The 26,583-nt window shown below is 41.7% G+C and overlaps 1 protein-coding gene across 7 annotated transcripts in view; it reads right to left on the reverse strand.

Moving 5' to 3' along the window:
• NFATC1 (nuclear factor of activated T cells 1) overlaps positions 1–26,583 on the reverse strand; it is a 111,891-nt gene that overhangs the window by 17,225 nt on the left and 68,083 nt on the right. For 2 of the 7 annotated variants that reach the window (XM_071553482.1, XM_071553483.1), the window contains exon 9: positions 12,598–13,284. The exons of 1 other annotated variant lie outside the window; for it this stretch is intronic. In XM_071553482.1, coding sequence (XP_071409583.1) covers positions 12,598–13,284 — 687 coding nt within the window. Of the gene's footprint in view, positions 1–12,597; positions 13,285–22,246; positions 23,685–26,583 lie in introns of those variants that run through there. 4 more of the 7 variants (XM_071553484.1, XM_071553485.1, XM_071553486.1 and 1 more) reach the window with 4 other exon arrangements.

Below are 26,583 nucleotides of genomic sequence, written 5' to 3' on the forward strand. Positions count from 1 at the left end.
CACAGAAATGTCTGTTAGTACTTAAAAGTGGGGTAATCTCAAGGAAGTATGTAGCTAGAATAATCGTTCCTGCAGCTAATATATTCATTCTTAAAATCGTTTTGGGTCTGAACAGGTAGAAATCAGTGCAGTTGCACTACATCTAGATGGATCTGTATTGACTTACTCTAGTTACCTCTATCACTCTAAGAGTTTCATTTTGCAGAGGTAATGTAAAATCTAGATGTCTTTTCTGTATCATGAGAAATATTCCCACCTAGACAACTTAATGAAGAATTCTTACAATCATTTTAGTGTCACAAGGTGTGGGGGTTTCCCCTTTCTGTGGTGCTTCCCCTCGATGAAAGTTTTTGATACAAAATGTAAATCTGTCTTCAGACAACTTTCTGAACACTGACATTTTTTCCAAAAATAGGCACAGGGAGGTGGTGGCTGCACCCCTCATGGACCATGCATGACAGAAAGCATGATACAGCTTCATCTGGTGCCATAAACATCTGCCAGCTCCTCCCTGAAACTGTCTTAACTGACAGCAAAGAAGTTGTGTTGGTCATTGGAGAAATCTAGATTTCATCATCAGAGAAACTATAAATATAGCTCTGAAACATTAGGTATACGTCTGGCTGATCTCTGGCTGACCAAACAATTTTACGGTCACAACTCTCACCATGAGACACAGAAAGTCTTGTATCTTACCACCTTCCTCACTGAAATAAAAACAGACAGAAAGTTTGCTTCAAATTTCAAATCCAGATTATTTTTTCTGAAGATTCACCTATATAACCAAAGAAATGGTCCATATCCATTTGTAGATTTCTTGGCAGGAAATCTGGCATCTCTACCAAAGTCTGCTCACTTTTCATACTCTTCTCTGTGCTGAGTGCTTGAATCCAAAGTATTCCTTACAATAATAAAGTCTACCCCACTTTTAGCTAATGGTACTGTTACGTGAGGGCAGGCCTTGGTTCTGGCAAACTGGTTCACGGGAGCAGAAGGTGCTCTGGCTTAAGATGATGATATTCCCTGTAACAAAATTCAGTGGAAGGAAGGGATTAGAGAGGAGTTTTCTCTTTTACTTTAGCAAATGATTTTTTTTTCAAAAGTGATTTTGGTCTGGAAGCACTTAAAATTTTTGATGAGACACCATTCAGTCCAGGTGCTTTTCCTAAGATAATATTAAATATAGCTTTGGAAACTTCAGCAGATGTTCCAGTTTTCCTAGTTCAAAATTTTTTTTGCTACTACTCTGTCTTTATGTAAATAGCTGATTCTAATTGATTCTTTAATACAGTGATTCATAATCTGTTGTGAATCTTCTGTTAATTTACTTGTGAGTCTGTTAATATTTCCCCTGATTTAACACATCCTGTTTTAGAACATCCATCGAAGTAGATGGAAAAAATTTTCAGGGCATTTGGATCATATCCCAAATGTAACTTGAATGCCATCTTTTGAAAGTTGCAAACTAAACGGATTTCCTGTTTTATTCTTCAATTGTATAATCTTGAAAGAGAGCTTTTACAAATCCTCCTCTGCCTTGTCAAGGTCTGATCATTTCTACTCCTTCTAGCACTATTTTTTCTGGGTAGTTTCCAGCTGGGGGAAAGTCAATGGATAATACATTCTTATTTTTGTAATTTTTGCTGAATGCCCTGTTGCACTGTAAGTCTTAAAACCGATATGAAAATTTGTCACAAAGTACAAATTGAGACTGTATTTACCCAAAGCGCACTTCCCACCCCCTTTATTTCCACCATATATCTGAGGGTTTTTTAGGCTTCCTATGCAAGCTTTCTCCACCCAGTGGTAGCACTGAAGCCCTTTCCTTGATCCTTAGAGAACTTGTCAACAGAACGTGGAAATAAGTCACAGGGTTATTTGAGGGTCTGGCCACAGTGGAGCTGGGCCACCAGAACCTCCCACCTGCAGACAATGCAGCCATCTCACTGCAGATAAATACAGACAAATAGGCTCCTCTACACTCTCTCCTTGGATCTATGTAAGGTTAATGAGCACATTGCTTATTTCATCATCTCCACTAATTTTCTCTATACTTAAATTATTGAGGCAAAGTGAGGTATTCTTTAAACACACTTTTCCATGGCAGTCAAATCCTGGGCTATTGCTACTCATTTGTACCATTTCACTTTTAGACTCCTCTCTCTCACACCCACACTCATCCTTTCCCCTCTTCTTCCAGAATGAATCTTTGATCATCTTTTTTTTCTTTTTTTTTTTTTTTAATGGGGATACTATATTTAACCTTTCTTTCATTTCTCTTTTTCTCAAGCCTTCTCTCACTCTAATTACACCATCAGGTAGTTTCACAGCTGTACTTGAAGTCTGAAACTTTAAAATGCTTGCTAACCATGCTACAGCTTCATGAGAAAGCTTCTATTTTATTTTTTTTTCTAAGTTTCCCTAATAGAATAAATGTATATTCACATGAACTTGCTTTTACTTGTCACAAAGGGCCCCAAACCTCCAAATGTGCTAAACCCTCTACAGGGAGCACCCTCACAGAGAGCCCCCACTTTGACTGGGGGTCCTGGCATCCTGCAACAGAGATCTGCCTCTGCAGGCAAGCATGCATCAATTCAGCTGAGGGCTGCAGCTATCTCTGGACTTGTAAATTAGCTACTAAAATAGCACAAGAAGATGCTTTTGCATTTGCATGTCTTTCTGGCAAACCTTTCCTTGACTTCAGCACTGCTGGTTCCTCTTTAAGACCTCAGTTTACCATTGAAATAGTGTGAAATATCTGGGATATCAGATTGCAAAAAGGTAAGCCTAAACCCTCTAAACCCAAAGGTGATGGTCACCTTTATCTCTACAACTCTGACTATATGCCAAATAGAGCAGAAATCAGCAGTTTGTCTGGTAAGAGCAATGGAGGTTTGCAGGTTCCTATCAAGTGGTGATCTGACACAGTTCATCCAATTGTGAGTTTGTGGTTTAAAAAGACTGTACTGTGCTTCCCTGGTCTGTAAAGACCCATCATGGGTTTCCAGAAGCAGTGAGAGAATTCCTGGAAAGTTCTCTGAAGCAACCACTACCACGTTTGCCTGCTGATGCAAAAAGCATAGACCTCTCTGTGGTTGATGGTACTTTCTGCCCTAGAATCAGTTTTGCTTTTTTTTCCTTTTTAATGAGTTCTTTCCTCATCCTAACACACTCTTTATGTGGAAGAAGAAAACAAGAAAAAACCCCTGAGAACTCTTTCAAAGTAGGAACTCAGGTTCTGGAGGTCTGGAGTAGAGCAGCCATCTCCATTTCTGGTGTCCCTCCCAGAGACATTGCGTGCAGTGCCTCGCTGAGGTGCAACTCGCCAGAACTAGGCCCCAACATAACTCCATGGAAAACCAGAATTTGTTTTGTGTCAATTCTAGGAATTTCAGGAAACTCTGGCCTTTGACTGCTGGGGCCCACAGCACACCTTTCTATCATGTCATGCAATGGTCAACAGTTAATGAGTCAGAGAAATTTCTTAGAAGAAAGAAAACAAGACTGCATAACTGAAAAAAAATCAGGACCAATTTCTCTGGTAACCTCCTCTAATATGACAATTTCACACATAGTCATTTTACATTGAGAAGAACATTTGAACCTTCCAGTACTACTAACCCAGAGCCATCACCATAAGGAGAAGATGCCTGAAGTAGCTGTTAATGCCTTATGCAGATGCTCTGAAGTGAAATCCCTCAAGTCAGTATCTGAGTAAAAGTGCAGCCTGGAGCTTGGTGGGACATAGAGTCACCACAGGGGAAAAAAAAGAAGCCAACTAATAGTGAAAAGATTATGTTTACCAGTTGCTTCAGTCTTCCAAAAGCGTAACTGGATAGCAAAAGCCCAGATGCCAGCATCATGGACAACCACAGCTCAGAGGTATGCAACAGCATGGAGCCAAATTTCAGAGCTGCAACAGGCGTTTCAGTTCAGAAACTAACTGTGCACAACAGAACATCCACAGGATGGGCTTCTCCACCTGATCTCACGTTTTTAAAAGGTTTTACTCAGCAGGCACCTGCAGGATTTTCAGAGAAGTCAGTCATGAATAGAGAAGAGACTTAGATCACTCTCACCCACCACAACTACAAAGATGCTAAAGAATTAGAATACTAAGTCTTATAGCTCATTTCATACATCCTATATGTGTGTATGGATTTGCATAAACAGGATAGAAATAAAGGTTAAAAAATATTCTTCAGGTCTTTATTTTTGGAGACTTCTCTTGTGACCCAAAATAGCATTTTTGCTACTTCTTAAATAATTTGCAGAAGATTTTACTTATGAGGTGGCAGTGAAACACGTATTTTCCCTGAAGAACAAGAAAAAGAACTGGCTGTTGCTCCCAGGCTATCAAAATGGATTCATAATACCTATAGAAATACCTACTCTGCAACCCAAGATATCACAATGGAACAGATTTACAACCCTAGCTCCCATATAAATGTAACATCAAGTCTAATTGGGACAGCACAGACATGAAGCATCAAATCTTGTCTTTTACACTTTCATATGACTGCACAAAGGTCATAATTAAGTAAATAAACCATGCTTTAGTTGTGCAAAGGAAAGGCAAGTGAGGAATGTTCTTGTGCACACACGATGCTTGGATAACATGAGCTATAACTATGTATAGACCAAAGAAATTAATCTGCTAATTATGGACTCTGATAGCCTGTAGCATGGCTTTTTCAAGATTGTTCAAGTGCTCATATTGCAATTTGTGTGTTCAGGAACAACACAGTTTTGAAGTTTTGACACACTTGCAGCACCATCTCACTTGGCTTTCTATTTGTCTTGCAGTAGGCGTCACAGCATGCAAAATATAGAAAGAGTGACAATGTGAGGCCTGTAAAGTAAGTAGAATGCGGGTCCACCTTCCTGGTTTGCTGACAAACCCAGCCGTCCAGACAATGAAGAACAGGACCATAGTTGTTCTACTGTATTTCTTACTCACCGATTGTTCCCAGGCATTTTCAAAGCCCAGAATTTGCAGACTCAGTGACAGAGGAGGAGGGGAACATTTTGATGGTCTGCTTTTTTTCATAGGCTTCCTCCCAGCCTGAAGATAAGCTTGTTTTGGAAAGCCTGTGCCCGCTTTGGGTGCAATCAGTATTTGCTCTTCAAAGAGGAGGAAGGACCCAGAGCCAGGTTATCAAGCAGCCTGCTCTCAGCAGCAATGGTCAAGACACTATCAGGCCCCTGACCAGGTCCCTAGCTGTCCAGCAGACGCAGATGAAACAATTAGTGGTGCCATGCAGAAATCTGCCAGGAAAAACTCCCTCTCTGCCTGTCTATCAGGGACCAGGTTTCCATGAATGCAGCCATTATGTGCACTTTAACAACCAGCCGTGTGCTTGGTCCTGTTCCCAATGAACCCAAAGGGAACAGTGTTATTGACTCAAGTGGGAGCAGAGGCAGGCCCTCCACAGCCTGGGGATCCAGCAGCTTGCCAGTGCCTCACCAAGAGCGCTGTGCATGAAGTCAGGGAGTCTGCTCATTAGAGTGCTTCCTCTGACACGTATGAGTTTGCTGGGCCGAGCTGGCAGGTTGCTCCAGCCCAGCTTTGCCGAGATGCAGTGGGGGTCTGTGTGAAATTCTGCTCCACAGAGAAGAGGGGCCTGCTACCACAACTTCCCCAGAATGTTTTGCCAGAATGGGTTCACAACATAGGAGTGTGGAGGCCATACAGGAGGCATGAGACCACACCTGACCAGCTAACATTGCTCAGCTCAGCCAAAATGAGTCAAACAAACAAGATATTCCTAAAATAATTTGCATTGGAACAAAGCTTTCTCACGAAGCTTCTGCAAGCCATGTATTTTCCTTGGCACTGCTCCAGGCCTAAAAGCAGATGTAAATGTTACCAAGGTTCAGATACAACAACTCCTTCTCTCCCAAACACCAGGGAAAAGTTACAGAAAATAACCAAAAAACCCTTTACCATTTGAAACAGTAACATCAACAACCATTAATATGAAAATAGAGGAATGAATTGGGCATGGGAGTGAGAAAAAGAATTCTTCCCCAGAGAACTGCACAGCCACCAGCAGCGCTGCTGTGACAAGCAGCTCTTGGCTGGAAAGAGGGGGAGCAACACAGCTTCAGCTGAACACTAGTGACTCCAAATGTTAACATGAAGGTGCACATGCAGATGCACATCAAGTCAAGCTGGTTTTTCAACAGTAAAAATACTGCTTTCTGCAGCTTTCTTGTCACTTGGCCAGCCTCCTGCTCCCTCCACCAGTGTCTGCCGTCACTGAAGGGGCCTGGAGCCGCTAAGGACTTCTTAGAAGGTACTGGACACTTCCCTGAAAGCTCGAAACTTAAGGACCTCCCTGGAAATCTAAGTGCTAGTGTCGAAAGAAAGTATATTTCCGTACCATATTTCAGAGCATACCACAGGTAAGGGGTTGGCAGGACTGCCCTGTGGGCAACTGCACACTGGGGCTGGAGAAAACCAGGACAGATAGCTAGTCTGGCCATCTGCACTTCTGGGGGCTTTCTTCTGGTGGGCCTCTTGGGAGACCCAATTCATCAAACCCGCTAGAAACAGCAAAACACAATCCTGTGGGTGTGTGGTTTTGTGTAACAGGATACCCCTCCAACCCAGATGTGCAAGTCCACTGAAAGTCTGAATTTTGAAAGCATTACTTCAGCTCTCCCTTACTCATCACCTACAACCCAAGCCCCAAATGTTAACGACTCAGCATGTTTTATCACAGTAGCATGTACACTTTCAATCATCGTTAGAGACGAGGAGGGTCTAGGCTCAGGCACTACGCCAGATTGGGTAAAACTTTCCATGAGGAAAGCTACTTGTTTCCTCCCAGAGCTGCAAGGCTTGGCCAAGAGGGAGGGAGGGAAAAGCTTGCCCAAGCCAGACCGAAGTGTAGACTGTGTTACTGGGCTTTGCAGACTACCTGCGTGTTGTTCTAATGACATCTGGGCTACTGGAAATCACTGAGTGAACTCAGGAGTTTTCAAAGGCATAATTGTGGCAGAAGCAGACTAAACTTAATGCCTCAAGAGCCAATCACTTTAATCATGAAGCTGAGATGTATGAAAAAGGATACATTTCAGCAAAAGAATAATTCTGTCTGCTATGGTTCCTGTTCAAATAAACTATATCACCAAACCACGTGCATTTCCAGAATATAGAGAAGTAAAAAAGAACATATGGTTTAGAAGCAAAAAACTTTCATATATACTGTATAGGAGATATATGGACTTGTCAGACATCTAACGGTTCAACACTGTAAGCAATTCATGGGAATGACATTAGCAATAGCTCATATTACATCCAGGAGTTAGAGCTTTTACTGCAAAAGTTATTTTTAAAAGAGCCATGTTTAAAATGAAATGGCTGGCAGGGCTGCAGCTTTCAGTAACACTTTACCTGTGGTTTTGCCACTTTTACATACTTATTGAGGGCTTAGTGATCCCAATTTACCTTTTCAGAGTAAAATAAAAGTTGCAATGAGTGCATTCATTGGCATGGTGCTATGAAACTCCCAGCTGTGCAAAGACAATCGCAAGAACAAAAGACTCCTTGTTTTAAAAAACATGATTATGTGGTTTTGATGCTTTCTGTTAGCCACATATCCAAACATCAGATACCCTTGTTTCTGGCCTGTGTATTTTCATCTTACTACACAAAGATTTATAGATCTGATCAAGTCAAGATCAGGATAGAGACCTTTATGGAAGCAGTCATGTGAAGAGGAGGAGGTTGAATTAATATACAAAATTTCAGACAGGAGATATGTCTTTCAGATATTGTTATTTCAGTTCTGGCTTCTACACAGGACTTGGGGCGTTCTGGAGAACATTTTTTTCCACAGCATGTGGAACCCAGGCTCCATAGCCAGCAATGGGAGCATGCTGCTGAGTTCAACAAGGCTGGGACTGCATCTCAAAAACTGAGATTAGAACCCCGGCAAAGATCGAAGAAGCTGAGATTTTCAGCTTCAGTACTCAAGCATACCACCTTGATTAAAGAATCCTCCAGGATGCTGCTTTGCTTTCATTAAAAAACTGCTTTTGTAAAGTTTTGTGCAAGAATATAACAAATGGAATTACAGTATGGACAACACACCTTGAAATCTGCTGAGAACAAAAGGCATACATTTTTTCCCATTGGTAACAATGGGTTTCCCCCTTGCTTTTTCAAAACAGTTTCATTTTCTTCTGTAATAAAAACTACATTCTTTGATATGTCTGAGAGCAGGAAACAATTTCACAACTGAGTGATATTCAGCTGCAGATAAAATATCTAGTAGCTTGTGGGAGCACCAGTTAAAACCTGAAAAATGTTTCTTGGCATTAGCACACTTAATTGAACTTTCTCCATCCTGGTGAAATGAAAGATTTGCAGATCAGTTCTGTCTTCCACTCAGGCTACACTAGATCCAGGAAAGCGAAATGGTTGTAAGGAAGGTGATTTCAAGTCACCTTCAACAACTCCTGTTGTAAGCCTGGCCAGTTCCCAGATGCCTAAACATCCAGAGAGCTATGTGTCCTTCCACTCCACTGCCTCTGGCTTGAGGTTTCTTCTATCACTAACCAAAGCAATTGAAATTTTGAAAATTTATCTGAGCTGCCTTAGTTAACAGACAAGGAGGATTAGCTTAAGAGCAGACTAACACAGTTTTTAACCCAGCTAGATGACCACAGAAAGGAACACGTTCAAAAGTGAGATATAAATTAGGTAAATTTTCACATCTGGTTCAAGGGACCAGGAAGAATTCTCATCAGCTTGTAGCTTCCCCAAACTAGCCATCTCTCTGGACAAAGCTAATTCCACTTCATGTCTCAAAGGGCTATACAGCACAGCAGATACATCAATACCCAAATAAAATGTTTTCTCTTAAATGCAATTATAGCACGGACTTGTACTGAAGAGGTTCCTCAACCCTGCCTATGTAATGATCTTCCATGAGTTCCACTGCCCTAGCACCCAGCACCCCACAATACTCCTTGTTAGCTCTGAAATGGAAAGGTCACTTAACCTTCAGGTGGCATACACACATAGAGACAGCATCAGACCTGGCATTGTCTACCAGGATGCCCCACTGTCCTGCAGGTTTCTGCAAGAGGTCCTGGCACAGAGGACAGAAGGCACACCTTTTCCTGGTGCCAGGGACCATGGGCTCTTGCAGAGGACCAAGACCAGGGGAAAATGCCACAATTTCAACTACTTTTAATCAAATTTTCCTGTGAAAGCAGCAAAGGCAGTCAGCCAATCTTTGCTAGGAGATTGAATGCAAAATTGTTTGAGATGGGTGCTTCTATCCAAGCCAGATACCTTTCAGTATCGAAAGCATACCCATAACATATCAGCTATCACCTTATGGTGTGAGTTTTAAATATGTTCTATAGATGGAATCATATATTCACATACTGAAATGAACTGCACATGTAATGAGTAGCCCAGGTGGCTACTGTAGATTTTGAATTAAGGCAAATTGTCAAGACCAAAAGTTATTTGTCAAAATGGAAGTCACTTCACATGCTTCCCTTTATAGTCCAAAACAAAAGGAATGAATATTGCTTTGAATCCATAAGCTGGAACAAAAAAATTTCTGTTTATACCTGGTCCAAAAAAGCTATGCATATATTAGATGCATAAATCAAACCTTCCTAAAGTGGTAAACAAGCAACCAAAATTTTATGAAATATCATCCGGGAAAACCAGCTGGCTATTTTATTTGTCTGTTAGTCTGATGTATGTTAGATGTCTATACCTCGCACTTCTTAAGTACTCTTAGGTAAAACGGGATGAACTAAATAGCTACAAGCAATCTATTAAAAAAAGAAAAAAAAAGAGGAACTCTCCTTACTCATGGATATGGTTTGATATTCTGGTTTTCAGAATACAGCCATAAGGTATTACAGATATCTCTCCTCCAACAAGAAAAACACTTAGAAGTGGATATGATACTAGCAATAAACAATGGTGATGGCTTAAAAGTTCCTGTTTTAAAAAAAATCTGGCACATGAAAGACTAGTTGGTATGAGCCCATTTGGTATGAGCTACTCACCAAAATCCATTATCCCTTATTCCACAGTTATGGCCAGAGGTCTGAAGAAACAGTACCAGGCACAAAGGCATTGAATACATGCTTTGCCTTTTCCATGTGAGCAGCACCTCCTGGGACACCAGGAGCAATTACTGGTAGTTTCTAGGCAGTCCCTGTAGTGGCCAAACTGCTTTTAGAGACTGTGCCATAGAGCCCAGATGTCACCCTTCCATAAGTGATAGGTGAGCATTAGAAGGGGATTTTTAACTGAGACAGGATGAGTTGATTAGATAGTTGCTGGGGAGATAAGATTACCTTAGACATGGCTTCAACTCACTGTGCCCTATGGGTGAGCTGCTGCCACCTTGGCCCACAGCATCAGGCCTCCTGGCACTCTAGAGGGCTGAACCCAGCTATTGGACCAAGGGCATGTGGTTCCATGAGCTGACCCAAGAGAAAACTATGTGGGTTTTGCTATTTTAGGCAGGCTAATTTTCCATAATCAATTGATATGACTCAAAGGAAGCAGTGAGAAAATGTGACTGAGAGCAAGACAAATTGAGGCCACCCTTTCTATAGGAGACTACAGTTACATCAGATTAAATGTAACGTGAAACCAGTGTCTGCATTGGTGGTGAAAAGGCTGGCTTCGTGAAATGCACATAGCACAAACCCAGCCTGACTCAGAGCACTGTACTTCTGTGCTGTGTGTCTGAGACACGCTGGAGCTCTGCATGCTTTGAACAGGGAGGCTTGGCCAGCACAAGCCCAACAAGACATGCTTCCTGTCTTTAGCCCCTCTGACACATACTTTTTCTCTTAACTGCCCAGATACTGACACAAATATGCATACAGTAGTAGTCCACTGCAGATTTCTACAAGGGCTTCATTCTGTCAACACAAAACATAGAGTGGATGACCTTTTCTTTCAGGCAGTATGATAAAAGTTTAGACAGGTAAGGGCAGCTTCTGTGGGTTACACTCCACCAGTGTGAACCCTGACACAAATCTAAGCATCAATTTAGCCATTTCTGATTAACCTCCTTAGAGGAAACGGGTAGTATATAATTTTTGAAAGTACAACAGATTGGTTTTTTTCCTATTATATACTGTTACTAGGACTGTTATGTCTATGAATTCCTTCTTGGCCTATAGTTCTTGTGGTCAGGCACAGAATGATTCTGATAGCCTGCTGGATGCCAAAGGGAAGTATATCTGGATTTGACCAGCTGAAGAGATCTCCAAAGTCAACATCAAGGATGAGGGCAGATGTACATGGTGGCTTCTACAATTACTTCTGATCATCTGTTAGAGGACTGGTGGGCATGTGTGTCCAGAACAGGAGAGGGAAGTGAGATGAGGTTAAGACTAAATTATTTATGCTTTGTCAGAGAGAGTGACCTGCTGAAAAAGCTAAAACCTCTCTCCAACACGACATGGTAGCAAAGTCCCTCTGCTCCTCCATGGGAAACCTGAAGCAGACATAGCTAAGGAGCTTCATTGACCCTTCATCCCTGAAATGCAGTGCCATCTCTCCAGGAGAGTCCAGCCATGGTCTCAGTTTTCATGGTTCTGTCAGAGGAGTGGTTGCTGGATATTTGAGAGGTTAGGCAGGAAGATTGGCCACTTCTCATGGTTTTCTAGAAAGAAAGCTAAATATTAGGTTTAGGTTTTATCTTTCTCTTTCTTCCATAGCTAACTTCTGTTTTCTCCTTGGCATCAGTTAGTTTCAAAGCAGCCATTTCGGAGGCATCTCTTCTTCAAATAGAATGATGTGTTATATAAAGTTATGTGGCTATTGGAAGGGAACTCACGTACTGCATTAAGGTGAGGGACTAGAATACTACTGGAATGCTTAGCAGCAAATGCTAAATCACAGTTCAGTGAGGTCACATAATCAAATTCCATACTATTCCTTTTATTACAATCAACTAATAAATCTCTGGAAACTAGGGTCTGTCAAGTTTATCACAGTATTTTAACTCTGTAGTGGTGCAGGTAGAAAATATATAAATACAGAATCTCATAAAAGCAAAACCAAAAAATGTATCAGCAAGGCCACAATAAGAAAGCAAAAAAGAAGTCTTAATGTCATATGTAAACACACTGAAAAGTTATGCTTAAAGATGTGTCTCCATGTTTAATTTGAACCTTCTCAACTGAAGTAGTTTACCAATTAGTTCCAATGAACAGATTTGCATATTGGATGTTCTCCTGCATTATGAATGCAACAATGTTAAACATGTTTTCACTGCAGCTCCAGAGGTCACTGGCATGGGCAATAAGCCAAGAACAGAGAGTTAAGATTATTACAACACAGCTATTGGACATGCAGCTAGCTCTGTGCTAACTAACAGCATTTAATGCTCAGATAATGTGGTTTCATTATCGCAAATGAAATGAAAGGGCCCTTTCCTGTAGAGAGACAATTCAAGCAAAAGTCCGCACCATTCCACCAGGCTGTTAATTGAATATTTTTTCCACCAGGATTCAAAAGAAGGAGGGGGTTAAGAGAACTCACTGATAGAGCAACATGGTGAACGCAAACCTATGCTGCGAAAGACTTACCATCATCCAGGTACATCTGGTCCAATTCCTCTGGTTCTCGCTTGATCGTTACAGGAATAGGGGCCAAATTATGATTACTTTCCTCATGCAACTCTGGCAATGACAGTGGTTGGGTTGTTGGAGACTCATTTCTGTGAACCTTCGGCAGTTGCTGCTGCTGTTGACCCATTATGGATGAGTGAGTTGGACTGCAGGACTGCAAATAGGTTGGCTCTTGGGTAACAGATGGAACTGGAGAAGAGGGACTGTTGGGATAGAGTGTTTGTTGATAACCAAGGGGACAGCTACTGCTCAGATGTTGACTCACCTGCGGCTGCAGCATGATGTGAGATGATTGCTCGGGGGAGCTTGGGTGCACAACTATGGACCTTGGCACTTCCTGCAGGGTGGGGACACCTCCAGTGGGCTGTTGAAGTCCGAGGTGACTGTGGCCCGGGTTGGGGATGCACTTATAAGGAGAGGAGGAAAGGTCGTGCAGCTTGGGGCTTGCGTTGGGAGAGGGTGACATCACAGCATTTCTCTGCTGACAGGAGGCAAAGCCAGCCACGAGGCATGAACCAGGATCAGGGGGCATCATGATCTGCTGGCTGTAGTATGGTTTAGAGAGAGGGCTTAAGCCTTGGTTCATTGGTCCACAGGTTTGAGCAGGCTCATAGTCATCTGTGGGTTCTGTTTTTATAATTGGAACTGTTAAAAGAAAAAAAGTTTTAAATAAACATGAGTTGCGTATTGGTATGATCAAGTTGGCTTGTGGCTAGGATACCCTTTGCAAAACAAACAATGTTGTGAATAAGACTCTGTGTGTCTTTGCCTAGTTCTCCCACCCTATAAAAAAAATGAATGAGTCATCAGCACAAGAAAGTCGCAGCTGGTTCTAATATTGAAAAGGACTATTTTCTTTGGACTCTCCTCCAGCACTAATGTGCTATAAAAATCTATTTGCAAATAGCTGTGCTTCAGTGGAAGCTTTGGACCCAAGGGCTCCATGGATTTGTAGTAATCAAGGCAAGAATTTTAACTTGGATATACTACTGCAGTTCTACGGCTACTGATGGCCCATTTGATAAATGTCTGCACACTCAGGACACTGGAGAGAAGGTAGAGATGTGGTTTTCTGAGTTCAATGAAAGAAAAGTTGTAAAGATACACGACAAACTGCTATGCACAAGAAGTTTTTGATTATGAGGATATTTTTTAAAGAGCAGGATATTACTTACTAAGTTTTTACATAATTGTCTTTAATTTCTGCTAATGCCAACTCCTAACAAGTATTAGTTAGCCTCTGTCTACCAAGAAAAACTGACTCCTGTTTTTCTAGACCTCTGCTTGCTCTACCCATTGCCTCAAAAGATGCCTTAATTGAGCTGTCAAGTTGTATCTCTAAAGACTATCAGAATGTCTTACATAACTGACTGTCAATGAGCATCAAGTCAGTCATGACAAGTCTAGAGCTGCTTTCTCAAATCAGAGATCCTTCCTCAAATCAAAGTGTCTTTTCAACATCAGCTTTCTCTCTCAGATCAAAGGGAGGTGCCTTTGAAGCTTCTGCTACAATAGATGCAGTGCAGAGGTAAAACACACTCACTTTCTCTATCATGAAACCTGAAAATTCTAAATAATAGAGCAAACCTAGTCTGTAGATGTAATTTTTTTCTAGAGAGATGCAGCTGTAATGCACACAATGCTCGAGTATGGATGCACAGTGGCATTTATCTTCTTCCCCAAAAAATTCTAGTGACACCAGAAGATATTTTTTTAGAATATTCTAATAACCAACCCATTGCGGCACAAAATTATTAATGAAACATCTTTGCACAGCTCAGCTCAGAGATGTGGGTGTTGTGTAAGTGTCTTGGACAATACTTTTCCTTGCATGTGTTTTGCAAAAACCCTTATACATTGTCTAACCATTTACTATGTTAATGTATGCTTCTTTTTGAGTCCCTAAAAATGCACTTGTACATGTGTACGTATAAAACTTCTTTTAACACTCACAAATTTTGCTGGTGGTGAATGCACTTCACTACCCTTGTTTTACGGTCCCCTAGACCCTTGTTAACTTTGTTCCTTTTATGTTCTTTGACATGTAGATGCTTGCAAACACCTGTTTCAAGATTTCTAGCACACCTAGTAAAAACAGGTCTACATATGTAACAGACCCACAGGTGCTGCTCAGTGCAAATGTCCCAGGGATAATGGACTGCCATCGCATTCCTCAAAATCTTATTTTCACCAGCTCGTGTGCTGCACACGGGCTAGCAGGGCTACTGATGGACTTGGTTGCAGAGAAGCAGATTGCAGGTTCAGCAACAGCTTTATAAAACCACTATCACACCCTTTGTAATACTGCAAGACCAAAGAAAGGCACCTAGATAAACATAGCAGCTCAGATACTGTAAGAAAACACCTTTAACAAGTTCCTGAGCTAGCAAATATTCTCACATGTTTTATATTAAGTTCACTGTGCTAGCACTAACCACAGCCCAGCTGGAAATATGATGGTTGTTGAACACTGAATTTTCCCAATATATCACTGTTATAGAAACACCTGTGCTAAATAATTCCAAACACAACCACTGCTAATACAACTGCAATAAACCCTGGAGTTGTCTGACTTGTTATAACGTAGGAAAGGGTTATAGCCCTGTGGCAGGCAGACTGGAGACTTTATAGAAGGCAGATTTCTGATCTGATTGGCTTTCCACTTTAGCTCTTCTACAGCAGACCTCTACTACCTGGATTGCTGAGCATGTTTTTGTCACTTCTCTTTAAATTTTTTCTTTATAAAACCAATGTCATAGTCCATTTGGAGGTCTGATTAGTAGTCATGAATATCTGTGTGTTGCTACACTGAAATACATATGCTCTACCAGGCAAAGGACCGATGGGTGGGCAGGACTCCATTCCACACCTGTTAGTCCAAAAATTCTCTTGGAGATGGTGACAGAAAACAAGGACACTCCTGGATGCAAGTAATTTAGGGTGAAAATAGAGACTGGCATTAATTACAGGGCCAGTCAGCATTAAGTCACAGTAGCTTGTTCACTAATGGTAGACTGCCAGCCAGAGAGGGAAATAAGAAAGGGGGACATGAGATTAAGTGGCACCGCCATTTTATTTGACATCTGTTTACAGAGTTTTGCTCTTCATTGATACTCCTGACCATCAGTTATTTCATGTAATGGGAAACAAATTTTCTTTAAATGGACAGATATAGCTGCACTTAGTCTTAGAGGAGCCTGAACTTATTCAACTGAATTGTCTCCATTACCTTTTTTAATGATTTTTTTCAATACAGTAAAAGAAGCTACCCCTTGCTCATTATCATATATTTTGTTAGTATGATAATCTCATCACTAGAATAGGTATCACACTGGAAGACAGGAAAAGTATTCATTCTGAAATGGTGAAGGGATTGTAACTGTCTTTTCAATGCTTTGCCACTTGCACAGACATTAATCCTGTGCAGAGTGAACATATGGATCTTATCGAATTGAGATGGTAGCCACTCACTACCCTCTAAAAACTGCACATTTTCATGAAGTACCAGTTTGGAGAACGGCCCATAGTTTGTTTTTTGGGAGTTTTTTTTGTTTTGGTTTTGGGATTTTTATTTTTGTGAAGAACCCATCACTAATGATCCAGATGATCTGGAATCAGGCCTGCAAAGCTGAGCATGTCAGAAGAAATGTAAGACATAAACATTTCCCTTTTTGGCCAGACCTCAAGTTTAGTATTTTACATGAATAACTATAGCACTTGACTTGTGGAGGACAGAGATACTAGGAATGGCTACATTACACCAGTTAATGGCTTATTTATGCTACTCTATCCTGTTAACCTGCTTCTCCCCAGCCTACGAAACTTCACCAAACTGAGGGACATAGGCCAAAAATCTTTGCCAATGTTTATATTTCCAAACACAACTCCAACTAGCTGTGGGTTCGATCTCCTGGTCATTCTGAAAATACTCTGAATGTGTCAAAAGTTGATGTAGATCACCTTATAGTCTTTCTTTAACAGGGCAACCATTTTCTTCCACTTTTTAAAGGACTGTAGAGAGCCCAAAGCAAGAGCTACGCATATTGCAAGGCACACCATCCAAAACCGATGCACAAACTGTAGGTGTGCTCAGTGACTGCCTACTTACCCTCATGGTGTCTATGGTGTTACTCAAACAAGTTAGAATACTTGCATGTCATAAGTCTACCAGTAACTAACACACACTACCCATGGTCTCACTGACTTTTGGAGGACTGAGATGCTCAGCTGGGGTGAGCAACTGCAGCTGACAGAGAGCAATTGAAGATATAAAACTTAGGGCCCATCTTCACCACTTTCTCCTAGGTAGGAACTCAGTGGATTCCTTCTGAAAATCCCAGAATATCCTGAGCTGGAAGGGACACTCAAGGATCAAGTCCAAATCCTGGCCCCACACAGGAGAACCTTGGGCAACCCACAGGACAACCCTCTGCACAAGACAACATAGCAGAAACAGCAGCTCATTGGCCAGTTGGTAACTAGCAATTAACTGGACTGGCAGTTAACTGCAAGGCCCTACAGCTGTTCAAAACCTGCAAGCACTTTCAGCAGAAATTGGACTGTTTCTTAAATCCAGCAGAGCCACATCAAATAGCAACATTTTGTCTCAAAACTGCTCCATGGTGCTGAGATAGCACCCAGTCTTGCAGACTCTCAGATGGCTAGAAAGAAAAATTGTGACTGCATTTGCCATACGCTGAGATCTGCCCATAACAAAGTTTGTCAATGAAGCCAGAGTTTGTGAAATTGTTAACACAAAAGATGATACTGTTTTTACATATGCTCAGACTCAGAATTAACATTATTCATTTAAGAGACACTACTCTGGTAAGGGTCTGGCCCTTGCCCATGAAACGTGTAAAACAAATACAAGCTTGGTTTGATGGTGCATTTTTAAATGCCTATTACTTCACAAATCATCTTAAATAGTCCTTGATTTTGAATATTAAAATATGACAGAGCTCAGTGCTCTAAATTAGTATAAGCAAATTAATTTCTGCTAATTGGTTTTCAATGGTTCGATGATGCCTTCTTAGACTGAACTCATGTCATTATGTCACCTAATTCAATACGAAGTTCTGAGAACATGCATTGGCAGCAGTCCTGGCTATAAATCAAAGCTTCTCACTCAAGAGAGACCGGGGTTATGACATCATACTGAGGCACGGGTGGAAGACAATGGTCCTTCTGTGTGTGTCTGAATCTGGGAGAAATATTTCAGCCCGTTCTGCAAGACCACATTAAATGAAAGGCCTTTCTAGCAGGTAAAAAGTTAATATATCAAACCTAGAAGAAAAATAACAAATCATGCACGTTCAGTAAAGGGAGTCAGAAAGTGCTCAAATATAGGCTATATGTATTTTTTGACAATTCTAACAAGTCTGTTTGCTTTTTTACTTTAACAATCCAGATGGGTTTCTAAACGTTTTTGAGGGGCTGTTATTAAAGTATGTGAACTGAGAAAATATAATCATATAAATTAAATAGATATTTATTCTTATTAGCATTTAACTAACAAATTTCCATGTTGGATTATCAATGTAGACATTTACAGCATTATAATATATTTATTTTACCCTTAAGCTTGATTGAACCTATCCAGCAAAATAGCTACCTTTCATGGTGCAGACTGTGATGTAGTTCCCTGGCACCAGCACACAGATTTTGGTTACAGTATGAAAATCAAAACACTACTTTATTCAAAATATGCACACACATTTCTTCAACTTCTGGACTAAATGTCTTGCAGTTTTTAAGAATTAGGGATGAGACTTTCAAAGATAGCTGCAGAGTTAAGTCACTAAATCTGTTACTGAATTGAGCTTGAAAAGGCTGTTTGTGCCTTTGAAATCCTCTCTTGTCAGTCAGTTTTGATAGTGGCAGCACACCTTTAGAGAACACTGCACAGGTTACCCCAGCTTCTACTACTGCTTTCCTGCTGGTTGACCACAGATACAGTTAGGGATGTAAACACATCTCCATGTACAGCTCAGCCACTCTGGATTCATGCAAAGACAAACTCCTGCCTGCTGTGGTAGCATTGGCTGGATCAGCATGTTTGAATGAAGCAAGGACCTCTTCCCTCATTCTGACTATGGAGCAGTTGGTGTTAGGGAGAGGCAAGAGATTGGCTGCCCTCAGAAAATACAATGCCCCCTTTAGTAACACCCAAGCAGCACTGGCTGAGCACATCTTTTTAAAATGCCCCCAACATACCTGCAGCAGTGGCAATCTCAGTGACAAGGGATGAGTGCTCAGCCCCAGGGATATTGTGAGGCAGTCCCTACAAGGATCTGTACAGATGCTGTCTGTGAACTGAGTGTTTTTCCCCAGGCACCTATTAAACCCAAACATTTTTAAAGGTTAAGCTACTATCAAGCTTTAGCTTTTGGATTAATAAATCCAGAGTGACTCAGAAACCAAGGGAGCCTCATGCTATTAAGAAGCTGTAGGCAGCACACATGTGAATGCAGCTTTTATCTGCACAACTATCTAAACTCACCCTCTCTTGCTAGTACACTGCTACTGGTGCTGCTCATTGGGAGAGCTAACTCTAACACATGCCTGCCTACGCTTTCTGGGTTTGTGTGGATAGATTTTTATGTGATCCGATGCATATGTACAGTTTTATACAAGAATAGCTCCAGGGAGATGAAGCCTTGCACATACATCTCAGCATATAATCTTGGACATTGCCATTATCTGATTTGGAAGTGTGTTCCAGCTAACTCATTTGCTAAATGCTTTTCAACAGCTGTTAAACTATTAGGTTATTCTACACATATTTATGAGACAGAAGATTTTATATGGTAGTTTGGTGCCTGCACTGCTAAACTGGTAGGGTAGGAGTGGAAGGTGGGTGGAGGGCATTTGGGCTGTGCTAGTACAGAAGATAGGCATTAGCTTTCTTTCAAAGGAAAAGGGAAAATTCTTAAAAGACACAATTTTCCATGGCAATACTTTATTAAATCCTGTGATGCTGAATAGGCAAATCAAGTCCTGTGATATGCCCACTTGGGCTGCTCTATTGCTGTTCCCACAGTGCAGTGCAGCACCTGGGTCACTATTGCTCTGGGTTGGAGGTTTAACTGTGCATAATACCCAAGGTTTTCTATGTCATGTCTGTCAGACATGTTAAAATTCACTGGGGTGAGGTATTTTTCAATGATGCTGCACCAAATTACACCACCAGTGCTGACTCTAGTCCCGCTCTCCCGACAAGTGCAGGAGAATAGGAAAGCAGGTCTGTGGGAAGGGGTCCCGCAAGTCAGCAGCACAGAGGCAGCCTGACGGTCCTCATCACCATCTCACTGGGAGCCCTGTGAGACGCTCTGCAAGGACAGGTTATCAGAAGGGCATCCTTACTGCTTGAGTCCTTTTCACAGATCCATGCTCTCTGGAGAGGTGCTTGGACTTGGTTGACTTCAGCCATCACGGTCTTTGTCTTCAACCTTTTCTTCAGAGGTGGATGCAGTGTCTCCCACAGTGTTCCCTGCACCATGCATTTCACCTCCAGCAGCCTCCACCTCTGGAATCCCTTTAGGATCAAATACTGGGCTAGATTCATTTTGGTAATCAGCCACTTGAGAAGAACAAAAACAAGCATCTCCCATAATCCAGCCCATGTAATTCTAAACCCTGCTCCCTCACATAAGTTTTACCTTTTGGCTTTTAAGCTAATTGGAAGATTCTAAAGACCCACACTTGCTAACATATGCATGTGAAATCACTGGGAAGTACGGGAGGAAGTCCTCAAAATGCCCATGCAGAGGGGTTTGGTGACCAAAACTACAGGCTGGGTTTTGTTATCTGAAGGGGAATATTTGAAAATGGAGGTACTGCCAAAAGACAACTTTACTCACTTGAAATTAACCATTATGGGTGACCATTGCTGTTTTGGTGGGCCCTGACGGGGCTTCTATATAGTGCTTGTCCACTCCCGCCTTTCTCAGGGACAATACACAGGTAATGCTTCTTGCCAGCCTTCCAGGTAAAGACACAGCACTGCACAGAGAGGCAGAGTTCTGTCTCTAAAGATCAAGACAGACTGAATCTTCAGGTTGGATGTGGCTGGCTAGGCTCTGCCTGACTGGTGAAAACAGATGTCACCTGGATGAAGTGTGGGCTGTTCAAGAGTGTAATGCTGGTGAGAGCAATGTGTGTCCACTCTACTCTGTCACAGACCTTGAGCAGCTGCTGGTTAGGAGCAAAGGGGCTGAAGGACCCAGCAACGATGAAACTTGTGATCATCCTAAATGGAAACAGGACTGACAAAATCTTACCTGCTTTTAGTTACTCTGTTAAGTGTCAAAAAGAACCATCAGCCACTGATCATCCAAAATGAAATAAACTGTCACAGTGCACAGTGCAAAAATGACTGACTGTGATTCTAATTATCACCTAAAATAAGGTCCTGTGGGGCCAACCTTTCTTCCCATGCCTTCTGTTGCCCTGTCCTGCCCTGTGCCTGCTTTGCTGCAGTCTGGCTGTTCCCTGGGCTGGATGGAAACACTTCCAGCAGGTCCAAGGCTCCAGGCCTAACTCAGCCATGATCAGTCTCCCTGTCAAGGGTAGTGCTTTCCATGGCACTGCCGTGATCATGTTGCATAAGCCACCAATTAGGATCCTTTCACAGCACAGGCTCTGAATTTGGCCTTGCTTCCCCAACAGCCCCCAAATCACTATCATTTTTCAGAAAGGACTAGGCTAATCATTTTTCCAACCCTGAACAGGAAAATTCATCAAATACTGAAGAGGTGAGAGGTGTTAGGAGACAATCAGCACAAGCTGTGTGCTGTGTCACATTAGAGCTGCAACGCTTTGCATTCTCATTTTGCTTTTTCTGCTAAGGTGGCCGATGTCACCTTTTAATTCAGAGCGTGAGGTGTGGGTGGAAGAGCCTAGGTGAAACAGAGGCATGGCTGCTCAGTGCAGTCACCAGAAAAGTGCTGACTGCACCCATCTGCAGGGCAGGTGGGAGATAATTTTAGGGCAGAGGCTGAAAGTCAGGAGGATACTGACAACAATGTGCAATGGGCACTGCTCACCTTTTCAGATGTACACCAAGAGGTGATCCTGCAAGGAGCAGGGAGTTGGACTTGATGATCCCTATGGGTCCCTCCCAACTTGAGACATTCTATGATTCTATTCTACAATTCTAAGAGCTTCACTTCCGTGTCACTGTGCTGTAAAACACAATACTAAGGCCACAATATCTAGTCACTGCAGGCAAGCTCTCAGCACACGCAGATTCAAAGGACCTCCATCCCCACCATATCACTGTGGCCAGGTTTTCAGAGGAGCTGAGCACCCTGAAGATTTGTGCAGATGACTGCAGCCAGGCAAAGGAACTGCAGAAAAGCTGGCTCTGCATGTGAAAGCTGTGCAATTGAAAATCTGGCCCTATGAGTAGTGAAATGCATCTCAAAATAAAAGTTGCCTAGAATATCAACACAATTTTAATAAATAGTAAAAGCAGATAAATGATTTTTAATAATGCTTTGACAATTAAGAAGCCTGACAGAAGCAGAAACCAGAAATACTTTATCATCAACTCTTTGCAGAAGCATAATTTTTCATTCCAGCAAAAGAAACATATCGACTTTCCTTTTTTCATGTTATTAAATATTTTCTAGGCAAACTAGACTGTCTTTGGTTAGTCAAATATCACTATTTGTCTAAATAAAATTCAAAGAAAATCTCCCCTCGTTCACCATCCTTGATATCAATATTCATTAGATAACAGAAATCATAGAGAACACTCACTCCTATCTGCAAAGTAAGTTTTTAAGAGATTTCCTCTATTTTGATGTACCTACTTAAAAGAAATCTAAACAAACAGACATCTAACCCTTATCATTCAATGAGGTTTTTTTAAGTCTTCTGAGCAGAACTCCTTCAGCTTTCTTAGCAGGTGAAAACACAAGTGTTGGAACCACAGCATATGTCTGGTTGCTTTTGTGTTTCTTCAGGCTCTCCAGGTTAGTTTATCCTTCAAACACTACCACTTACATCTAGTGATTTCAGAAGACTATCCCTCCTGTTTCAAATGCATATATGGGCGAAAGATATAATAAATTCATAGAAGTAAAACGATACACAGTCATAAACAGAGATTAAAACCAAGTGGTTTTCTAGAGGGTAGGGTTCACAAATGCAGGGTTTGCCAGTGGTTTCCCAAAGTGTTCTGCTGCACGTAACGGAGCCGCAGAGTCCACCTGCCCAAAGCTGCAGCAATGGAGGCACTATACAAGCTGAATATCCAAGGGGCTGCTCACACTCCTGACTGCATCATCTGTTCTGAAGCCTTCCTCCTCAAATTCTGATGGGATGTGACAATGCAAAATGTATCAGTACTTACCATTTGAGCTGTGGGAATTCACCTATGTCAGAATGCTATGGAAACTACTAATATTTCTGTGCCAGGCATGTCTGGAGAAGAGTCTCAAGAGCCTACAGCCTACAGGCTCCAGGACAAAACTGATACGCAATTGCTCAGTGATGCATATAATTACAGTAATACTAAAAAAATGAAGTTACATTAATTTCTGTATAATACAGGCTAATACAGGATTCAGGCATTGCTCAAATTTAGCAGAACAGTAAATCAAAATTTCAATTAAAAGTGGATTATGAGTGCTTAGGTTTACAGTCTGTACCAAGCCAAAGACTTAAGCAAGCGTGTTTTCAAGACTTTGGCTCCGTTTGTGAAGTGTTTACTTTCTGTTTTGTTATTTCAACTTTTCATTTACAGAGCAGTAGGATTTTCATTTTTACAGCTGTTTCTTTGTTTCTGAAGTAGGAACTCAACTTCACAAAGTCCCTGCTCTGCGAAACACTTGAGCTAACAGGAAAGGTACACTCCTGCCATATCTATGCAGCATGGAAGAAGCCTTATCACGATGAAACCGTAACACTCTGCTGGAGATGGCAGCTTGTGCTGGCTGCATGTCACATAGCTGTACTCCATGGAGACGCTATAGGACCATCCATGGGAGGTGGGAGGAGTGAGCCCATGTGTCCCTGGATCCACTGGCTGTTTTCCCCTAGGGAATGAGGAGAAATAGGAGCTACAGGAAAAAAATCCCCACTGCTCTGTGGTTAGGGTGGGAGCTGCACCGCAAGCCCATGGTTCTCCCACTGGTCTGCACGTGCCCACATCCACCCCATAAGCATGGCCAGCCGACTCACAGAATAGTTAGGCTTTAGTCCATATATGGTGTTTTGCTTTGGCACAGCCTAGTTGAGCTGTAAAATATGTCTAATGCGCATCATCAAGATTTTAAAAGCTCCCTCATGCAGAAATACCTGCAAAAGCATAGTAGGCACTGAAATGACAGCATTTTGATTAGTCCTAAAGCACGGAAGGAGAAGCAGCTTACGGAATACCATCTGATCTGTGTGCAACCATATCTTACACTTGATGATGACTCTGACACTTGCTAGTCAAAACCTTTCACCTTCTCTGTTTGTGGAAGTTACTTAAACAAGAGACAAAGTGCTACCTGGGCCAAAATCACTTATCTATATTTTTTAACACTTTACTCAGTGGCTGTTGACTCAAGTATTTTTTTCCTCATGAGCTAAAGGTTGGGTTTCTACAATGTCTTGAAACATTAAAAGAATGTTGTAGCTGAAAGCAATTAAAGCAGAACACCCTAAAATGACTCCTAGAAATACAGAAGCATAAATAACTGATTTAATCACAGTATATGGTGTCTAAATACACAAGTAAAGTGATTGTATGTATGCTTGAAAGGCAAGATGGAAAAAAACACCAGCCATGTAAGGGCAAAACTTTAGAGCTCTAACACAGGCATTACAACACAGGCATAATAAAAACATACTGGCCTATTAATTCTGATGATCGCAGAAGCACATTCACTCTTACCACTGTTATGAGAGAGGATGCAAAGAACATAACATGCTTTGCAATTACCTATATGCACATATGTATGTCTATGTATGGTCAAACTTCGCGAACGAAGATTTGGGAAGAGCTCTCCTCCCCACATGGGGGTGTGCCTTTCAAGCCTGCGCAGTGGATTTTTTAGGTGAGGCACAGTGTACGCAGAACTCGCCCCACCGTTTAAGTCCCAAGGTCCATTTGCCACGGCCGAGTGAGCTTGGACAGTGACAGTGAAGTCTTCAGGACTGTCTACAGCACCCGGTACTAACCGGGGCTGACCCTGCTGAGCATCCGAGATCTGATGGGATCGGATGGCAGGGAGGCATTGAACTGCCCGGTACAGTCTCCACTGAGTCTCGAACTCACAACCTTGTGATCAGAGTCTGGAGTGCTCACCATTACACCATGGGACCGCCCCATATGCACAAGAACGTGAGTGGAGAACCAAATAGGAATGGGAGAAAGGCATATTTACTATGAATACCTTCCCTTTACCCTGCCCTAGTGTTACCTTTTTTCTTTCAGGTTTCCCTACACTGAAATGAAAAATCTCACATGAATTTAAATTGGTACAGCAGACTAAACAATATTCCCAATGATTTCAACAATTACCATAATTAAAGATGTCTTTGTAGAATAAAGTCAAGGCTCGTTCTATGTTGCCTGGGCTCAGGCAACTACACTAGGATGTATTCCCATCTCTTCACAACAAATGAAACATCAAATATTTCAAACAGAGAATAGGGGTAGCATAAACCAACTCTGCAGCAATGAATACTGTTCCCATGGTTTAGGACACAATGGCAAAAAATGGCCTATGGAAGGGCTGGAGCGAAGATGCTGCTTAATAAACAGCAGTTAACAGAAGGCATGAATCTGAAATATTTATGAGGGTAACTTGGGTGACAAGGCAATACCTGATTGCCTCTATGACTGATTTTTGTTGCTGAAAAGTGTTGTAGAAGAGAATAACACCTCTTTTTCTTTCCAATTTAAGAGATAAAGAGTCTTTAAATATACACAGACATCCTCACTGGGGATGAAGTTTGCATAAGCAAGCAGATTCAGTGAAGCATAGCTACACAGCACATATGCAATAAGCAGTCTGTTGCCCACGTCGTTTCCTGTACTTTTATTTTAAATTGAAGTCCTGATAAAAGTCGGTGCATGCGTGCTGACTGGGTGAAATTCCAAATGTGTGCTTTATGGGATTTCATCTACAAAAAGCTGGCAGGTCTCTTCAAGTCATGTGATATGACTCTAGGATTGCTTTGCAGGAATTTCCCTCAGAAGGACTATTTTCACTTGGAAAGTCTACAAAAAAGCACAACCTAATGATTTTTCTAAGTTCTCTTCTTTCCAAAATGACAACGACACAACTAGCCTTTTTTTCCTATTTTCCCCAAACAAGTGTTCTCAGAAAAAGAGCCCTTTCAAATTAAAAAAAAAATATCCAACTCTACTTGCTGTTAAAATCTTCATACAAGCCTGGTGGGAATTCAGCTATCATGAGGGACTTTATTGTCACCTCACACCTATCGATATAAGCTCACAAAAAAATACCAACATGTGTTTCTGAACATTTCCCATACATGAAGCATTTTGTATGGCACCCTTTGATCTCTGTCCATGTTGTCCATCTCAACTTTCACCGCCATGTGAGACAGCAAGGTGCAGGAGGACTGCGAGGAGAACCCACATACCACCACCATCTCAGAGCCCAGCATACTTACAATGCTGTGGTGTGAATTCAGAAGTGTTATTCAAATGCAGTGTACCTTCTGGGGCCAGAAAGTCAGAATGAGGGTTGACAGCAACTTAGCAGAGAGCTCAGTGCCTTCATAATTTGTGGCCACGTGTGAGTTTATGCTATGGCTCTTCAGTTCCCAAAAGCAAAAGCCCTTGTTCTAACAGGTCTCTGCCACCAACACAAATGGAAATAATCTGTGGAGGAAGTCTCTTGTGCGGGCAGCAAAGAGAAAGCCTCCTCTCATGGGTTGATTCTCACTCTCATTTTAGAGCACCAGGTATACCTC

The sequence above is a fragment of the Pithys albifrons genome, chromosome 4, assembly GCF_047495875.1.
Source record: "Pithys albifrons albifrons isolate INPA30051 chromosome 4, PitAlb_v1, whole genome shotgun sequence".
Taxonomy (NCBI): domain Eukaryota; kingdom Metazoa; phylum Chordata; class Aves; order Passeriformes; family Thamnophilidae; genus Pithys; species Pithys albifrons.